Below are 19,619 nucleotides of genomic sequence, written 5' to 3'. Positions count from 1 at the left end.
CTGCAAGATGTGTAATTATCTACCTTATACAGTGTTATTACTAGTCATGTTTACTCAACACTTTATTTACTTCAGGTGTTCTATCCCTGATGGTAATTCTGTACAACAAGAGGTAGAGAAAATATGCAAAACAAGCCAAACTCTTCTCCATAAGTCATCAAAATGGGAGAAGCTTCTAAAGGGATAAGATCCTGATCAGAGTTTTTTGATTAGCTTATCCACACTTTGCCTCAATTTTAATTTGTTATGCAGCTGGATCACAAGGAATTTTACAAAATGTGCTTCATTTAGTGTATGACTATTAATGTATTCTGGCGCTAAAAGGCCATTATTGCTTTCTGAAATTGCACAATGTGATTATCTGCAAAGTTAAGGTTTAAATTGTTAGCTGTTACACTTACAGGACTGTTTAGCTATTACCTGAGCTTTTCTGCTAGATTTGAGTTTGGACCTTTGATTAGTGTACTTGTATCATTAGCAGACATTCCGGTTTTTGAATTGTTCTTTAAAACTGCTGGAAAACCCTTTATGTAGGTTAGAAACAAGAGTAGGCCCAGTACCGAACCCTACAGCATTCTACCTGTTATGTCCCCCACAGTGACATTATTTGCACGTCTGAGATACTGTCTGTTGATGAGACCTCAGCTTTTGTTATGCGGTTAAGATTCCATCCATGCAAGAGGGATGCCACTGAAGCTATCAGACTTCAGTTTGCTAAGTAGAATTTTATGATCCACACAGTCAATGGATTTGGTAAGATCACAAACTATATCAGCAGGATAATTTTTTTGTTTAGTCCTGCTAATACTTCATTTGTGATGTTCTGTATTGCTTTCTGTGTAGAGAATCCATTACAAAAGCTAAACTGAGATGTGGTTAACAAGTCCTCATATAAAAAATAGCAGAGGTATGATAAGAAATTACTACTTAAGTACAGAGTATACATTTAAACAGGAATGAGAGATGTTACTACGTGAGCAATTTCTGTAGACATGAAAGCAACAGAAGAACATAAGGGATTAAAAATAAATTTTTAAACAGAATATGAAACTATTAAAACACAAACTGCCAGTAAATTGAAGTGAAGAACTATTTTAATAGACTATTTATAATTAATAATATTAATAACTAAAGAGGAAAAATATCCACTCATGAAAACGATGTAGTAGAAAATTTTTAAAAATAAATTAAATGATAAAAAGAGAACCAGTCTAAACTATAAGTGAACAGCAATTAATATTAACTACTGGAAAAACTAAAAAAATTGTTACCATTCAAACGATAAGTCAGCTTATTTGGTATTTAACAAATCAACACTGCTGTTGACACTTCGCTCGCCATTCACAGATTTCTCAACACATTAGTCTTCTGTCTGAAGTACAAACACTTGTTAAGCTGAAATGCAATATAGCTGCATTTAGTACTATATTGAGTCACTAGGACATGAAGTCTTCACTAACACCAGTTTTTGCAAACTTTATGTGGAAAACATCAGTTCCCTTTTGGAATGAAACAGATTTGACAGTAACAGGCCTCAGGACAGCAGCACCGTTTTTTCTCCAACTCTGTGATTCCCATTCATAACAGTTGTCAAAATATGCATGCCTAGTTTATCACAGGCAATTTCAGTATTTTTGTTGAAGTTCTTGAGTGCTCTGAAAATGTCAAGCTCTCGAATTGTTGGTATTGTTCCAGACTGCCCATGACAGTTCTGAGATTTTGCTCTAGCTTGCACACACTGTTCTCACATTCATTCAAGAATTTGGAATAACGTTACAACCAGTCTCAGTTTCTTCATAGTCATATCTGTGTACAAAATAGTATTTCATGTATACCTGCAGTGTAAAGGTTTTTAATAGACTGGCACAATAACACTGCCTTTTAACAGTCATTCATGTGCAGAATTAATGCCATGACAGTCAACTTGGCTGTTTCACTGGTGACAAGGGGATTTTGATATTTGCAAGAAAAATGCAATGACTAACCTCTGCCTTATGACTAGGCACAAAGATGGAGACACAGAACGTACAGAGAAACATCAGTACGCTGTAAAAATGTTATGTTGGACAAACTGTATGGCAGTTAACAGATGGCTATATTAGGGATGACAAAATTGGGAGGAAGGATTCACTAGCACATCAAATCAAAACATTGAATAAATTTATTTCTTTGTTTCGTTAATATAATTAACAATAAAATAAATAGTTTACAAAATTTACAGTCTTTAGAACACTGACATTCCACTAGTGTACAAGCTCGCAGCGAACACTATATCACGCTTTATAGCATTTGCTGCTTCTTCCATTTTCTGACACAAAACTGTGTCTCCAATCATTGTTGCTGCATCTTTGACATCACGCAATGTATCATTCAATCGCTGAATGCATCGAACAATTATTCCCTCCTGAACATCTGTCATCTCCATGATTTCTGCGAAAGGCTGTAAACAAAATGAACAACATACTAAAGTAGATGAAAATAGTCATTGCTTTAAAATAATGACTGACTGACATTAGAAAGATAACATTTTACATGTTTCAAATTCTTTTTCTTGGGACCAGCTCAAATTACTCAGTGCAGTACTCAGTCAAGTATTACACTAGGAGAAAGATAGGGTGAAGTTGTGATCAATATTACCAGTATGGTACATTAATGAGTAACAAACATAAATGTAAGTCTACTTATGCTATTAAGAAGAGATTCTGACTACACTTTACAATCCGAAGCAGTTGTAAGCAAACACCTTAATTAGCCTGAAATTTTCTTCAGTGAAAAAGGTGGCTTTGTTTTCAGTAATAATATCCACCACCTGTTTGTTTCCTTCTACACATTTCACACTTATAAACGAACACATATTGATGGACTGTTGTTATTTGCACTGGAAAGACTGTATGCATACTTTAATACTGACATTATTTGTTATTGTATTACTGTGTCCCTTCTACAAACCTTTTTGGCAGGTCCAATTGCAACCCATACTGCTGCAAATTGGAGAAAACAGAAAAATTCAAGTTGCACTGAAGTTTCTATAGTTCCATCTCCTTCAAATACTTTCAGGATAGCTGGCTTTAGTCTAATGCAATGTGGACACACAAATAAGCAACAGAAATACATTGATTCTCAAATGCTGAAGTGCCTAGTTCAAGTCTTAAGTTAAAACTCTGTTCAAAAACAGGTCACAGGAAAACATGAGAAATTATTACTCTGCTTTTATTCTTTCAATTCTGTCAAAAGTTTTGGAAAAAGTATCTGCAATCCATATTCAAAATAATATTATAAAATGTATTACATTAAGTAACCACTTTGTACTGGTTGGTCGGCTGGTTGATTTGGGGGAGGGGACAAAACAGCGAGGTCATTGGTCCCATTGGATTAGGGAATGATGGGGAAGGAAGTTGGCTGTGCCCTTTCAAAGGAACTGTCTCGGTATTCGCCTGAAGCGATTTAGGGAAATCACAGAAAACCTAAATCAGGACGGCCAGATGCGGGTTTGAACCATTGTCCTCCCGAATACCGCTTTGTAGGAAAAAGTACTGTGGTAGTAGTGAAAATATTTGTTGAAAAAGTAAGTAAAGCATTAAATCAGAGGAGTAAATTTGTAAGTATATTATACAATCTTACAGAGACTATCAGATCAGTAAACAAACCCTAGTTTATCTAAAAATTAGATAACTATGGAATTAAGGGCAGTGTTCTTCATTAGATTACGTGCAAAACAAAACATACAGAGTAATTATCACTTTGAATGCAGCGAATTATTATTATTCTACATGGAATGCAGTACCACAAGGTGTGCCTCAAGGCTCCATCACAGAGTCAATTTTGTTTATAATCTACATAAAATACTTATCCGAAAATATAAATTCTTCATCAATTCTGTTTGCAGATGATAATTGTGTGTTAATATAAGTTAATGATACGAATATAATAGAGGGAAACTGTGGTGTCACAGCCAGACACCACACGTGCTAGGTGGTAGCTTAAATCGGCCTCGGTCCTGTAGTACATGTCGGACCCGCGTGTCGCCACTGTGTGATCGCAAACCTAGCGCCACCACAAGGCAGGTCTCGAGAGACTGACTCGAACTCAGCCCAGTTGTACGGACGACAGAGCTAGCGACTAGACGTACGAAGCCTTTCTCTCTCATTAGCCGAGAGACAGAATAGCCTTCAGCTAAGTTAATGGCTACGAACTAGCAAGGCGCCATTAGCCTTACAGTGATTGTAATTAAAGTCTCCTTTGTGCGATGTACCACAATGATTGATTAAAGATAAGTATTATACCAGCTATGTACTTTTCTTCATAGCATTAATTACGTATCCTGTTCCAGTACTTCACGCCCGTCTGCGTTAGTCTAGCGTGCCTTTTAAGCCACCTCTATCTACAAGGTGTTGGCCCAGCTGCCGACACATCACATGGCGACGAGTCTACAAAGGATCTTGTGTTTTACTTTGCCCTAATTTCTTTGTGTCATGGCTTCGCCACAATCTCCAGATGTACTGTCCGAATTTTATCGCTTGCAGAATCAGCAGACGCAGGCGTTATTGGATGCTCTTGGACAGCTCGTCCAGGGTCAACGTGCGCTGCACACCGATGCGGCCGCCGCCGCTTCATCGCTACCGCAGCCACAACATGCTGTTGCACCTCAATTCAGACCCTTTGATGCAACCCACGAGTCCTGGCAAGAGTGGTTCCGTCAATTCGCCTTCCACCTCGCCGCCTACAGAATTCAAGGTAATGAGCGGCAGCCGTTTTTGCATTCTTGTGTCGGTGTGTCCACCTACCGTGTGATAGTGAAGTTGTTTCCCCGGCGCGACGTAGCAACTCTGTCCTACGAAGAACTTTTGTCTGCTTTAGATGCCTATTTCAAGGAAACAGCAAATGTCGTTGCAAAAAGGTATACGTTCTTTCGTACAAAACGTACGGCCGGTCAGACTAATAGGGAGTGGGTTGCGACATTGCAAGGACTTACTAGGGAGTGTGCGTTTGAATGCGAATGTGGACTTCCTTATTCAGATACTATGGTGCGTGATGCAATAGCACAGAACGTTTCTGATGTTCGCATACGGGAACAGATTTTGAAACTAGTTAATCCCTCCCTTCAACAAGTGATAGACATATTGGATAGGCAAGACACACTTGACTTTGCTCAGGACTCATTTGCAACTTCGCCGGCAGTGTGTCACATTAACCGGCCCGCCGGGCCCGCTGCACGTGACGCTCAGCAGCCCTCGCGGCCGTCAGCGCAGCGGCAGCCTAGCTCGCAAACACGTGCGCCGCGTAAGCAAGCTAATGCAGTGAAATCATGCCCGCGGTGTGCAACTCGACATTCGCGTGAAAATTGCCCGTCACGCCAAGCTATTTGCTTTTACTGTCATAAGAAAGGACATGTCCAAAGTGTTTGTCAGAAAAAGCTCAGATCAGACACTCACACCAATTCCAGGCCCTTTGCTTCGCGCCGGAATCGAACCAAGGAAACTCAGGCTCGTGAACCTTCGCCCATGGATATTCATGTAGTTCATTCCACCCCGTCCGGTGACAGTGTTCATTCCACAAAAAGTGTGCGTCGACGTCGACGGACGTCCCGTCACGTCGCACGTGATTCTGTCCCAGTGTCTGTTCCAGATGCACAACACAGTCGCTTTTGTCGTCAGCAGGACAATAAACTTTTTGTCGACTTAGACTTTGCAGGCAAAGTGATACCATTCCAGCTCGATACCGGAGCTGCAGTTTCATTGCTCAATCACGACACGTACAACCAACTGGGCAAACCTCCGTTGCGTGCCGCAAATGTTCAGCTCAATAGTTACTCAGGCCAGAAAATACCAGTGTTAGGACAGTGCAGCCTTCTTGCAACATACAAGGGACAAACAAAACTTGTGTCATTTTACGTTCTTCGTTCTTCTACTGCAGTGAACTTGTTTGGTTTAGATTTATTTCAGTTGTTTAACTTGTCTATAGTAAATCAGGTCCTCTCAGTGATTCAGACTGTGCCTTCCGCCAGTGTTTCTAGTCTATGTGAAGAATTTGCGGACATTTTTGCACCGGGCCTTGGTTGCGCTAAGAACTATGACGCACATTTGGAACTGAAAGCAAACGCGCAACCGAAGTTTTTCAGAGCGCGCAATGTTCCCCACGCATTGCGTGATGAGGTCGCAAGAACATTAAACGATTTAGAATCTCAAGGTGTAATTGAACGTGTGCAGGCTTCTCTCTGGGCCTCACCCTTAGTAATTTTGCCAAAACCTTCCGGAAAATTGAGACTTTGTGTGGACTTCAAGGCAACTGTGAATCCACAACTAGTAACTGCTACTTTTCCTTTGCCCCGCCCGGAAGATCTTTTTGACAAACTGTGCCCGGGAAAATATTTTTCAAAGTTGGACCTAGCAGATGCGTACTTGCAAATACCTGTGGACGAAGAATCCCAGCGCGTCTTGGTGGTAAACACGCATCTTGGCTTGTATCGCTTCAAAAGACTGCCTTTCGGGTGTGCATCCGCCCCTGCATTGTTTCAGCAATATTTACAAAGTATTTGTGCATCGGTCCCTACTGCTGCGAACTATCTGGACGATATTGTGATCTCCGGAAAGACAGAAGCCGAACATTTGCAAAATCTCCAAACATTATTTCAGGTCTTGCGACAAAATGGTCTTCGCTTGAGGAAGGACAAATGTGTGTTTTTTGCTCGGGATTTACCCTACCTGGGCCATGTCCTCAATGCCCAAGGAATACATCCGAGTCCAGAGCACCTCCGTGCCATACAGGATTTGCCGTCACTGCAGAACTTGAAACAGCTGCAACGTGTGTTGGGGAAAATTAATTACTACCATAAATATGTTCCCCATGCCTCTTCCATTTCAGCTCCGCTTCATCGCTTACGCCGTAAAGGTGTTCCATTCGTCTGGACGACGGAATGCGAACGCGCCTTTCGCCAGTTGAAATCGGCGTTGCTTTCACATACTTGCCTTACGCCGTTCGATCCCCAGAAACCCCTTTTGTTGATGGTAGATGCATCGGATTTCGGGATCGGTGCTGTGCTTGCGCACAAAGATGGATCGCATGATCGCCCTATTGCCTTTGCGTCAAAATTGCTCTCATCTGCGCAAAGAAATTCTTCACAGATAGAGAAAGAGGCTTTAGCTCTCGTGTTTGGTGTTACTAAGTTTCACAATTTCTTGTATGGTCGTCACTTTACCATCATCACGGACCACAAACCTTTGACATCGCTTTTTCATCCGAACAAGCCGGTACCTCCGCGTACGGCGCAGAAATTCATTCGCTGGTCTCTTTTCCTCTCGCAGTACCGCTACGATATCTTGTATCGGTCCACTGCTAAGCACAGAAACACTGATGCGTTGTCCCGTTTGCCTGTTGCTGCGGATAAAGCATTCGATTCTTCCGAACTTGCTTGCATGTTCATTGATGCGGAAACCGATGACGTGGTCGCATCGTTTCCGATTGATTTTCGTCGTGTCGCTACAGCCACGGCTGCTGACCCTGTCCTTGCTCCCGTTTTGCGTTTTGTTGCTACGCAATGGCCCTTGTCCAAGTCACGGATCGAGGATCCGCTGGTTCGCCGATTTTTTGCTCACAAGGAGAGACTTTTTGTACGACGTGGTGTTTGTTGTTGTGTTCTGATGATGATCAGTCCCGAGTCGTGGTCCCACGTTCGTTACAGTCCTCTGTCTTACGGCTTCTTCACCACGGACATTGGGGTATAGTGCGTACGAAACAACTTGCTCGTCAGCACTGTACTTGGTTCGGAATCGATGCTGCAATTACGAATATGTGCTCCTCTTGCGTGGCATGTGCCGAACAACAATCCGCACCGCCGCGGAAATTCTTTGCATGGCCGAAAGCCACTTCCCCTTGGCAACGCTTGCACATCGATCTTGCTGGTCCATTCTGGAATGCTCGTTGGTTGGTTGTGGTCGATGCTTTCAGTAATTTTCCTTTTGTTGTCCGGATGTCTTCCACGTCGTCTTCTGCCACAATCCAAGCCTTGTCTGCTATCTTTTGCATTGAAGGTCTTCCGCAGACTATTGTTTCCGACAATGGCCCACAATTCATGTCCGCAGAATTTCAGTCCTTCTGCAAGGCCAATGGTATTCAACATCTGACGTCCGCGCCGTTTTCGCCTCAGTCAAACGGTGCCGCGGAACGATTGGTCCGGACTTTCAAGTCACAGATGTTGAAATTGAAAGCGTCGCATTCTCGGGAGGATGCATTCTTGCTCTTTTTGTCCTCGTATCGCTCTCAGCCCCACGATGGTCGCTCGCCGGCTGAGTTGCTCCATGGTCGTTCTCATCGAACCTTGATGTCTTTGCTGCATCCGCCACATCAGGTTCCTGTGCAGCGGCAGACTCCTGCATTTGCTCCTGGCGACGTTGTCTTCTATCGCACCTATCGCGGTTCACGGCGTTGGCTCGCAGGGCGCATTCTTCGCTGCCTCGGCTGCGCGATGTATTTGGTTTTGGGGGCCTCTGGTGAGGTGCGTCGGCATCTCAATCAGCTGCACCTCTGTCGTCGCCCGGGTTCTGCCGCTCCCCGTCTGCTTTCAGCGACGGAGCCGTCAGGTCAGCACCCTGGGGACCCATCTACTGGCTCGCCTCATCCCCAGGTGTTACCGACGCTGCCTTCCGTTTTGCCTCATGGCGTCGCGCCGCCGCCGCAGCCGCCTCCGGCGCCGCCCGCAGTGGACGCTTCGCTGCAGCCGCACCGCGCCTCCCTGGGTCACGCGCCGCCGATCGCTTCCCGTGACCAGCTGTCCTCCGCCATGGAACTCTTGCCCGCTCCGGACCGGATGTCGTCATCGCGCGTCGGATTCTCCGACCACATGGAGGTCGACCCTTCAGCCCCTCCTGTCTCTTTACGGGCGCATACACCGCATGTTGACGTGCACCCTGGACTAGGTTTTCAGGCGTTTCCTAGCTCCCCTCGGACCGAATGGCCGGGTGCGGGTGGCACAGCCTCGCCTGTTGTTAGGCTCCCCACCTCATCGCATACGTCAACATGGGGTCCTCCCCACGGCGGGCGGAAGCCTTATCTCACAACCGTTCGCCGATTTGCGGGGGAGGAATGTGGTGTCACAGCCAGACACCACACGTGCTAGGTGGTAGCTTAAATCGGCCGCGGTCCTGTAGTACATGTCGGACCCGCGTGTCGCCACTGTGTGATCGCAAACCTAGCGCCACCACAAGGCAGGTCTCGAGAGACTGACTCGAACTCAGCCCAGTTGTACGGACGACAGAGCTAGCGACTAGACGTACGAAGCCTTTCTCTCTCATTAGCCGAGAGACAGAATAGCCTTCAGCTAAGTTAATGGCTACGAACTAGCAAGGCGCCATTAGCCTTACAGTGATTGTAATTAAAGTCTCCTTTGTGCGATGTACCACAATGATTGATTAAAGATAAGTATTATACCAGCTACGTACTTTTCTTCATAGCATTAATTACGTATCCTGTTCCAGTACTTCACGCCCGTCTGCGTTAGTCTAGCGTGCCTTTTAAGCCACCTCTATCTACAAGGTGTTGGCCCAGCTGCCGACACATCAGAAACATTCCACGTGGGAAAAATATATCTAAAAACAAAGATGATGTGACTTACCGAACGAAAGTGCTGGCAGGTCGATAGACACACAAACAAACGCAAACATACACACGAAATTCAAGCTTTCGCAACAAACTGTTGCTTCATCAGGAAAGAGGGAAGGAGAGGGAAAGACGAAAGGATGTGGGTTTTAAGGGAGAGGGTAAGGAGTCACTCCAATCCCAGGAGTGGAAAGACTTACCTTGGGGGAAAACAGGACAGGTATACACTCGTACACACACACATATCCATCCGCACATACACAGACACAAGCAGACATTTGTAAAAAATGAAATGCAGCAGACACATATTGAGAATAAAGGGAAGGCTGTGAAACTGAATAAAATTCCTAGGATTAAATTTGATCAAGAATTTAAGCTGGAATACACATGCTGAATTTCTAGCAAAGAAATTAAGGAATTTTGCATTTGAAATGAAAATGCTAGCAAATGCTACTGATGTCAACACAAGAAAAATAATTATTTTGAATTTGTCATTAGGTGTGTTATAGTTTTCTGGGGAAGTTAAAAAAGCAATCTCAGGTACAGGAGTTGTAGAATGAAAAATATTAGATGTGTATTGTACAACCAAAGAATTTTGTTGCCCATTATTTCAGAAACTAAAGCTACTAACTGTGCTCCCTACACCTTTATGAAATTTAAATGGTTTTACACAGCAGACCATAATTATTTGAGGAAAACTTTATGCTTCCTACGTACTAAGTGAATTTATAAGCACAGTCATCACATTATATGGGTTATGAAAACATATACTAAATCAAATGGCAAAAACAAATTCATTGCGACACCAGATCCACCATAATAAGTCTACAGAACAGCCTGAGGGAGATATATTGTTATTTAGTACAAGAATTCATAAACTGATAATTTAAGTAAAGTGTCACTTTGTATTAGATTTATTAAATATCTTTCTTTTACTATATCACTTTTAGATTAGTCTTTATAGCATTGGTTATACACCACTTGTATGAAGTTTTATTACAAATTTCTGACGTATCACCTGTACCCTAATCATATGGTTCAGATGTGTATACTATGAAACTAGTAAATCACCATTCACACAGTTCACAATTCTTATTTTATGAAGATGGTGAAAGAATGATAAGACAGTTTTAAATGGTTGGTAGTGACCAACTTTTACTGAGAACACTGAAAGTATTTGACACACTACAACTAGTCACACTAAATCAGTGTGATGTATTAAGTAGCCAAATGAAAGGTTGCAGGAAGGGCAACATCTGAAAACTTTATTGTCACTGCAGTCAAATTTTAAATGCATTGTGCCTTAGAATTTCACAGTGGGACTGAAATGTACAATTAAAACTGATTTTACAACTAACAACTATAATTTGATCATCATCTTCCAGCATGTCAGTTAGTGCCTCTGCTTCAGGTAGCATAAAAAGAATAAATCCTGAATTCAACTGCCTCCTCCACCAACCCCCTTTCCCCCACAGCATCACCCACTTCTACATACAGACTCCACAGGCAATTGTACAGTGTTTGTGGAAGGTACCTCACATCAGTATTAGTGATTTGCTGTCCTAAGCCATTTGCTTATTGCATGAGCAAATAATGAGTATCTATACACTGAGGTGACAAAAGTCATGGGATAGTGATATCCACATATACAGATGGCAGTAGTATCGCGTACGCAAGGTATAAAAGGGCAGAGCAATCATTTGAACTCAGGTGATACACATGAAAAGGTTTTCAGTGTGATTATGGTTGCACAACATGAATTACTGGCTTTTGAATAGGGAATGGTAATTGGTGCTAGATGCATGGGACACTCCATTTTGGGAATTGTTAAGGAATTCAATATTTTGAGATCAACAATGTCAAGAGCGTGCCAAGAATACCAATCTTCAGACATTAGCTCTCACCACACAGACAATGCAATGGTTGATAGCCACCACTTAACAACCGAGAGCAGCAGTGTTTGCATAGAGCTGTCAGTGCTAACAGACAAGCAACATTGTGAGAAGTAATAGCAGAAATCAATATGGGATGAATGATAAACTTATCTTTTAGGATAGTGCCATTAAATTTGGCATTAATGGGCCATGGTAGCAAATGATTGATGTGAGTGCCTTTGCTAGCAGCAAGACATTACCTACAGCACCTCTCCTGGGCCAATTTCAGTTGGCAGGAGCTGATAGTAGGGTGTGAGTGTGGTGCAGATCCCACAAAGCTATGGACTCAAGTTGTCAACAAGGCACTGAGCAAGCTGATGGTGGCCCCGTAATGGAGTGCACTGTGTTTACACGGAACTGGGTCCTTTGGTCCAACTGAACTAATCATTGATTGCAAATGGTTATGATCAGCTACTTGAAGACCATTTGCAGCCATTCATGGACTTCATGTACCCAAACAATGGTTAACTTTTATGGGTGGCAATGCACCCTGTCAACGGACCACAATTGTTTGCAATTGGTTGAAGAACATTCTAAACAATTTGAGCAAATGATTTGGCCATCCAGATCATCTGACATGACTCTCATTAAATATTTATGGGACATAATTGAGATGTCAATTCATGGATAAAATCCTGCACCAGTAACACTTTGGAAGTTATGTATGGGTGTGGAAGCAGCATGGCTCGATATTTCTGCAGAGGACTCCTGATGACTTGTCGAGTTTCTGCACTACACTGGGCGAAAGGAGGTCTGACTTAATATTAGGAGATATCCCATGACTTTTTTTCATCTCAGTATACACCTCTATATGCATGCTAATGTCTCTTATCCTATCATCATGATCCCTAAGCAGGAAATACAATGGTAGCATCAGCATGGTTCCATAATCTTCCTTGAATACCGGTTCTCTAAATTTACACTACAAAGTTCCACAAGAATTATAGAGTCCTTCTTCCAAGGATTCCCATTTAAGTAACGCATGCATTTCTGTTACTCTACACTATCTAGCATCTTGTATGAAATTTCCTTTATAGATGTGGTGTGATTTCCAGTAGCACTTTGAACAAATTTAAGCTTTTCATTTGCTTTCCCTACTGCTGACTTTACATGCTCACCGCATTTCATACAACTTGTTAGTATCACTTTTACATTTCAGAATAGATGAAGTATTATGATGCCAAGGAAATTCAGGACATGGTGTTCCAATTGACTTCCCAAAGGCATGCCACTGAGACACAGCTGACCCACAGAATGCGTATGTTGTTACATCATCACATGGAAACAATCTTGTAATGACCGTCAACACAGTATTGCACCAAGTGGCGGTGCATTCCCTCACTGCCAGACAGCCAAACAGTCACCAGGCTATTATTCATAAGCGCTAATTGAGCCACCCGGCAAAGGTCTGAGTCAGCATCTATAACCAGTGGCTGCTGGACCCTCCAGCATCAGCTGGACAGCCATCATCATGATCAGCCCACCACTTGTATGCCAAAGTTTGAAGTTTGGGGTGCTGTGTTGCCTCACCTTTGCGCTACTGCCTAGTGCTTTGGGCTTCACAGGTCAATGCCTGCTGAGTTGCGGGAGTCCTGACCATCAGCTCCTGCCTCAGCACCCAGTGTGTCATCACTGCCAAGACACCATGCTGCAGTGCATTGTTACTTCCTATGAGCGAGAAATTGACAATTGACCATGCTGTAAAGCATGGATGCCATGGATTGACAATGGGATGCACCATGGGACAAGAATACACAATTGCATCTGTTCTATCCTTGTTGGAACAACTAGGAGTTAATGAGTATACCACCTGTCTTGTTGGAGCCACCTTCATCTCTGATGGACTCCTGCATTCCTTGCCAACCCACTGAACCCACCATTACCAGGTGGTAGGGCCCAATGTCATCCTGAAAACTAGCACTAAAACCTTTTATACCTACTTGCTTACAGGATGTGAGATGCTCAATATATTCCCCACAATCTTGTAATTGGGTATCATCAGATTCTTCCACTTTGGTAAAGCCATTATTTTGCAACTACCCGCATTTAAAGAAATCTGTTATTAATTACACCAAGCAGTGATTTTGAACAAGTTTTCTGCACTGACAATTGTCCACTGACCTTACTTTTGTGTAGACAACAGCATCATCAGTAAAAAATCTTATAGTGCTTTTGATCATTCCCGATAAATTGTTTATGGAGATGACTAGAGGCCCTCTTAGTTTTCTTTGGGGAACTTAAGATGTTACTGTCATTTCTGTTCAACATTCAATATTCACTATACCATAATGGGTTCTATTAGTCAGATATTCATTGAATCAATTATATATCTATGAAGATACTATGTATGATAGTGTCTTGGTTAGTAGTCAACCATGCACTACAGGGTTCCACCTATTCGCCTGCATTTACTGTTGGCAAGATGCAGTGTATAAATAGGGGAGGCTGTGATACATATGATGTACTTTTCCTGAATCCATACTGAGAGAAACTTGTTTCCATCCAGGAACATCATAAAGTGTGACCTTAGAATATGTTCTAAGATCCTACAGCAGATAGTTATCAGCAATACTGCTCCATAATTCTGTGCATTCAATCTTTTATGGTTTTTTAACAGGTGTGCTGCACTCTTTTTCAGTTGTACAAGACTAGTTGCTGCACAAGACATTCTCGAGCTGGGAAAAGAGCTAATTCTGAAGCACATTCTAATGAATTCGACCAGGGACAGGTACCTTGCTTGGTTTTAAGTAGTCTCTAATTGTTTTCAATACTGCAATACTAATAGGTATACCCCTCATTCATAACATTTGGTACAGTAGTGTCCTTGTGTATAAATACATTTTTAAATACAGGATTTAGAATTTCTGCTTTCCATTTGCTGTCTTCAGTTTCAATACCAGACACATCCATGAGAGATTGAATGGAAGGTTTGGATCCATAAACTGACTTTACATATGACGAGAACTTCCTAGAATTTTCTGATAGATTTTTCACCATCATCTATGAAAACTATTGTAGGCTCAAGCATTACACTTCCGATGAATGGATGCATTACTACTACATTTTCTTTATATGTTTCCCTACAGCCTCTTTTGTAGCAAGATAGCAGTAGTCTCTGTTTTCTGTCTTTTAGTACTTGATACATATTTATCTAGCCTGCAGTTTATAACATCCTTCAGCTTTAACCACAATTGTTCTGCATTTGCCAGATCAGAACTAAATGTTCTGAGTTATTTTTTTATACTTTTATGACTCAACCATGAACATTTTTTGCAATGCAGTATCTGGTATTGACCAGCCAGTGGTCACTATGAGACTAAAAGAAGGCGGTGCTCATGGTGACGTAATGCCACGATTGTCACTAATGGCAAAAAGGACTGTGGTGGAGAGTACTTTATGTACCTCTGTCTCCGTCCCTCACCCCCTTTTTCTGTTCTGGTTGTGAATGGTTCAATGACTGTTGACGAGAATATGTGAGAACTTGATCACCTAAATTTTACCTGTGTGCTTTTTTCACAAGATATATTGAAGAGGAAGCAATATATTGGTGAACTCTTCTAGGAAAGTATGCTCTCTCAATTTTTATTGCGAACCAAATTGTAATGCACAACACGTTTTTTAGTGTCTGCCACTGGAGTTGGACAAGCATACCTGCTACACTTTCACGATAACTAAATGAACCTGTGATGCAACGAGTTGTTCTTCCTTGAATTTTCTGTATTTCTTTGATCAAGTCTAACGTGGCACAGGTCCTAGATTGACAAGCAATATTCGAGTATTTGTTCAATGAGGGTATTGTAAACTACCTCCTCCGTGAGTGGACTACACTTCCCAAGGGTTCTTCTAATAAATCTCAATCTGGCATCTGAATTGTCTGCAATTATTTCTGTGGAGTCATTCACTTTAAATTACACATTATACATACTCCCATATATTTAACATATGTGACTGATTCCAGTGATTGTTCTGCAATTGTGTTTTCATACAATAATAGGTCTTGTTGACGGGCAATTGCCAATCCTTGCACTAAGTGTAAATCCTCTGCAGGTGTTCGAGCATTTCACTACAATTCTGTAACAACAGACTCATCTGAGAAAACCTTCATGCAACTTCTGACTTTACCCACTAGGTCATTCATATACATTTTGTGAAAAGTAATGGTCTTATAACAATTCCTTGAAGGCCGTATGAAATTTTTATGTTTGAAGATTTCCCTCCATTAGGACTCACATGCTGTGTTCTACTTGCTAGAAACATTGGAACTCAATTAAAAATTTGGTCTGATGATATTCCATGGATACATATTTTGCTCATTAGGCATCAATGTGAACTACATCAAATGCCTTCTGAAAGTTAAGGAACACAGTATAAACATGGGCCTCGAAATACACTGACTTACGGGTCGCTTGGACTAACAGAGCAAGTTGAGTTTTACATGATTGTTATTTGCAGAATCCATGTTGATTCTTACAGAGGAAATTTTTGGTCTCCAGAAAAGTTGTATGTAATATGCAAGCATAAAATGAATTCCAAATTTCTACAGAATACTGATGTCAGCAATGTAGATCCGTAGTTCTGTGTGTGTGTTTGGCGATCCTTCTTGGAAATGTGTACATTTTTCCAATCTTTGAGAATGCTTCACTCCTCCAGCAACCTACAGTACACTGATGGTAAAGCAAATTCTTTTACATACTTTTTGTAGATTCATATAGATATCCAATTAGGTCCAGTCATCTTTCTTCTGTTGAGATATTTCACTTGATTTTTCTGTCCCCCATTCACTTATATTGACATTTGTCATTTTGACATCTGTGTGATGATTTAAAGGAAGGAACACAATACAATTGGACTTCAGTATTTCAGTCTTCTCTCTGTCATCCTGTTTAGATGCCATTATGATCACAAAGTGTCTGGACAGATGGCTTTGACCATGTTACTCTTTTAACATGAGTCTTTCAACATAAGAATTTTCATCACACCAGTAGACAGAATTTTATTTTTGAATTCAGTTAACACTTCACACATGGCCCTCATTATGCTAATTTTAGCTTCATTCAGTTGTGCTTTTCTACGAGGCTTTGGCTATGGTTCAATCTGTGATGACGCTCGGTTTTCTTTTGTAGTAGCTTTCCGACATTACTGCTTAACTACAGTGTGTATTTCGCATCCCTAACAACTTTACTCAGCACACATCTGCCTAAGGTTTATTGTACAATAGTGCCTAATCTTGAATGTCATTCAATTATACTCAACATCTTTAGCCTCAGAGATGAATGTTTCATGTTGACTCTTCAAGTAATCTGAAATGTGTTTTTTCTCATATCTGCTAAACACAAATATTGTTCTACCTTTCTTTACGTTCCTATTTACTGCTGTATTCTTTGAAAAAAGTGTCAAATATTTTGTGAGGTGGTAGTGGGGGGAACTCAGTCCATATTCATCTCCGAAATTGTAAAACACATCTCTTCTACTGCAAGCTCTTTGTTTTCCATGTTATGGGAGGACATAGTATGGACAAGAACAAGAAAAAAATGTCCAGTAAATATGGGCTCTAACATGCATATCTCATAGGGTATGAACACTTGTTTATCTGTGAAACAAGTCTCTTCAGCTGAACATGTGCTTGTGTGAGAATATCCTGCACCTGAACTTCCGTACAAGCAAAGACGAGATGGAACTTCAAACAGATTTATTAATTCTCCACATTTGCAGTGTTACTATAACAAGAAGAATCACAGAGTCTCAGCTATTCTCAGAGCAAATATGGCGCATCGCTGCACGCGAATCACCGTGCCCCTAGCGGTGAAAACACTCGGCGTAAGGACGGCATTCTACAGTCTTCATTTTGCACTTACGTGTGAACTTTGACATGATTATTGCATGTGCCGACTGCAGTGTCAGTGTGTAGTAGTCACTATAGGAGCCCCCTTGGCGAGAGTGGAGCGTGGTAAGTCTTCTCTGTATCTGTCCAGAAAATGAACATGTCTTCCTGAGCGAGTCAAGCAGTTTGTCTTGATGTGGTTGAAGTAGTAGTGAAATAAGAAGCTGGATTGTAGTCTCTTCCTTCTCTTCTCTTCTCTTGAAATCTTTGGCAGTGAAGTTGGCACCTCTTTGAACATGTAGGCTGGCTTAACTCTATTCATTGAAACTGTAGGTTGTTTGCTATTAATGAGAATGTCCATGGTATGTAAACTTCTGCGCAATGCACGGTGTGGTCCAGTGTAATGTTGTTGCAGTGGCAGTTTGACAGCATCTGTGTGAAGCATAATGTGCGTGCATGTGTCCAGATTTTTATGCATGAACGTCATGTGCTGTCTGTACCTAGTGGCTTTCCCTGGCTTCATGTGGTCCACAGTCTCCCGTAAAGTATGTAGGAATTGCGGTTGATTGTTAACATTGCATATCTTTGTGGCATTGACGAATTCACCCAGTAGACGCAGTGACTCTTGATATACAAGCTCTGTTGGGGAAGCCGCAATGTCTGGTTTGAATGCAGTCCTTAGGCCAAGTAGAACAATGGGCAATGCTGAAGTTAATAGGGTCCCGTGGCACATCTGTACTGCCTTCAGAGTGCGGTGCCATCTTTCCAGCATGCCATTACTAGCTGGGTGGTAGGCAGTGGCCTTATGCTGTGAGTATCTGCAGGACTTGGCTAGCAGAATGAACAATTCAGACTCAAACTGCCTCCCCGTCGGTTGTTATATGGAGAGGGCAACTGAATCTGGCAGCCGTGTTGACATGAAAGCTGCTGCTAGCATTTCTGCTCAAATGTCGTCAGTAGGTACTGCTTTCGGCCAACGCGTGTACCTGTCGGTCATTGTCATTAAATAGCGACGGCCGTCTGAGGGAGGCAGTAGTCCTACCACATCTCAGTGAATGTGAGCAAAATGCGAGCTGACATCCGGGAACTCCCCTATTGGAGCATGCACTTGGTGGGCAACTTTACATAACTGGCAACACAGACAAACTCTAGTCCACTGATGACAATCTCTGTCCATGCCCAGCCACACAAACCTCTTTGACACCAGCTTAACCATTGCACACACTCCTGGGTGACACAGGTTATGGAGGTTATCAAACACTGTTTGGCGGTACATATGGTCGTGATCTGCCATGCACTAGACCTTGCTAGTTTCACCCGGAATGTCGACCAATGCAATTTTAGCGAATTTTTGTCATCGCGAACTATTGCTTGTAGTTCAAGGTCTTCTTGCTGCACAACTGCTAGCTCTGTCATGTTCAATGTTTGTGAAATACCAGATACTCTAGATAAGCAGTCGGCCACCATGTTGGTCAATCCGGCAATGTGCAGCAAGTCTGTAGTGAATTGCCTTATAAACTCGAGTTGAGAGTACTGACATGGTGAGCACTTGTCACTGTTCTTACTGAATGTGTATACCAATGGTTTGTGATTGGTATAAACCGCGAAACCCCGTGCCTCAACCTGTGGTCTGAAGTGCTTGATTTGTCCTCTGGTGCAACCAGGATCTGCATGTAAGCCTTCACACAGTCAATGACACTAAATATTGTTGAGCCAGGAAGAGCATGATTGTAATCGCGTACTAATGGTACTGGGTAGTGGTCAGGAATAGTCATGGCATTCAGCTCTCGATAACTGCCGCATGGACACTGGGCTCCACCTTTTTTACTTGCTAGGTGTAATGCTGATGCCCACAGACTGGACAATGGGCGAATAATTCCCTCCTTCAACGTAAGATCAAACTCTGCCTTTGCTATTGTGAGGAATCCGGGCACTAATTTGGGCACATTCATGCATAAGGATCTGGACACGTGCACAGACATTATGCTTCACACGGACGTCGTCAAAGTGCCACTGCAACCATCCTACACTGGACCACACCATGTGCTGCGCAGGAGTTTACATACCATGGACATTCTCATTAATGGCAAACAAGCTACAGTTTCAATTAATAAAGTTAAGCCAGCCTACATGTTCAAAGATGTGCCAATGACACTTCTAAAGATTTCCAGAGAGGAGAAGGAAGGGACTACAATCCAGCCTCCCAGTCCACCACCACCTCAACCACATCAAGTTGAAGCAAAACGCATGACTCGCTCAGGAAGACAAGTTCA

General features: G+C 42.3%; 1 protein-coding gene across 1 annotated transcript in view; it reads right to left on the bottom strand.

Annotated features, from left to right (window-relative positions):
• Nucleotides 1-2,138: 2,138 nt before the first annotated feature.
• The window catches only part of LOC126259724 (helicase SKI2W), a 157,750-nt gene continuing 140,269 nt past the window's right edge, over nt 2,139-19,619 (bottom strand). The window contains exon 19 of the mRNA XM_049956704.1: nt 2,139-2,440. Within this exon, the coding sequence (XP_049812661.1) occupies nt 2,225-2,440 (216 nt within the window). The 3' untranslated portion in view covers nt 2,139-2,224. The remainder of the gene's footprint in view (nt 2,441-19,619) is intronic.

This window comes from Schistocerca nitens, chromosome 5, assembly GCF_023898315.1.
Source record: "Schistocerca nitens isolate TAMUIC-IGC-003100 chromosome 5, iqSchNite1.1, whole genome shotgun sequence".
NCBI classification, from domain to species: Eukaryota; Metazoa; Arthropoda; class Insecta; order Orthoptera; family Acrididae; genus Schistocerca; species Schistocerca nitens.
Note: the sequence above shows the minus strand (reverse complement) of the source record. Positions and strands in the feature narration are given on the sequence as shown.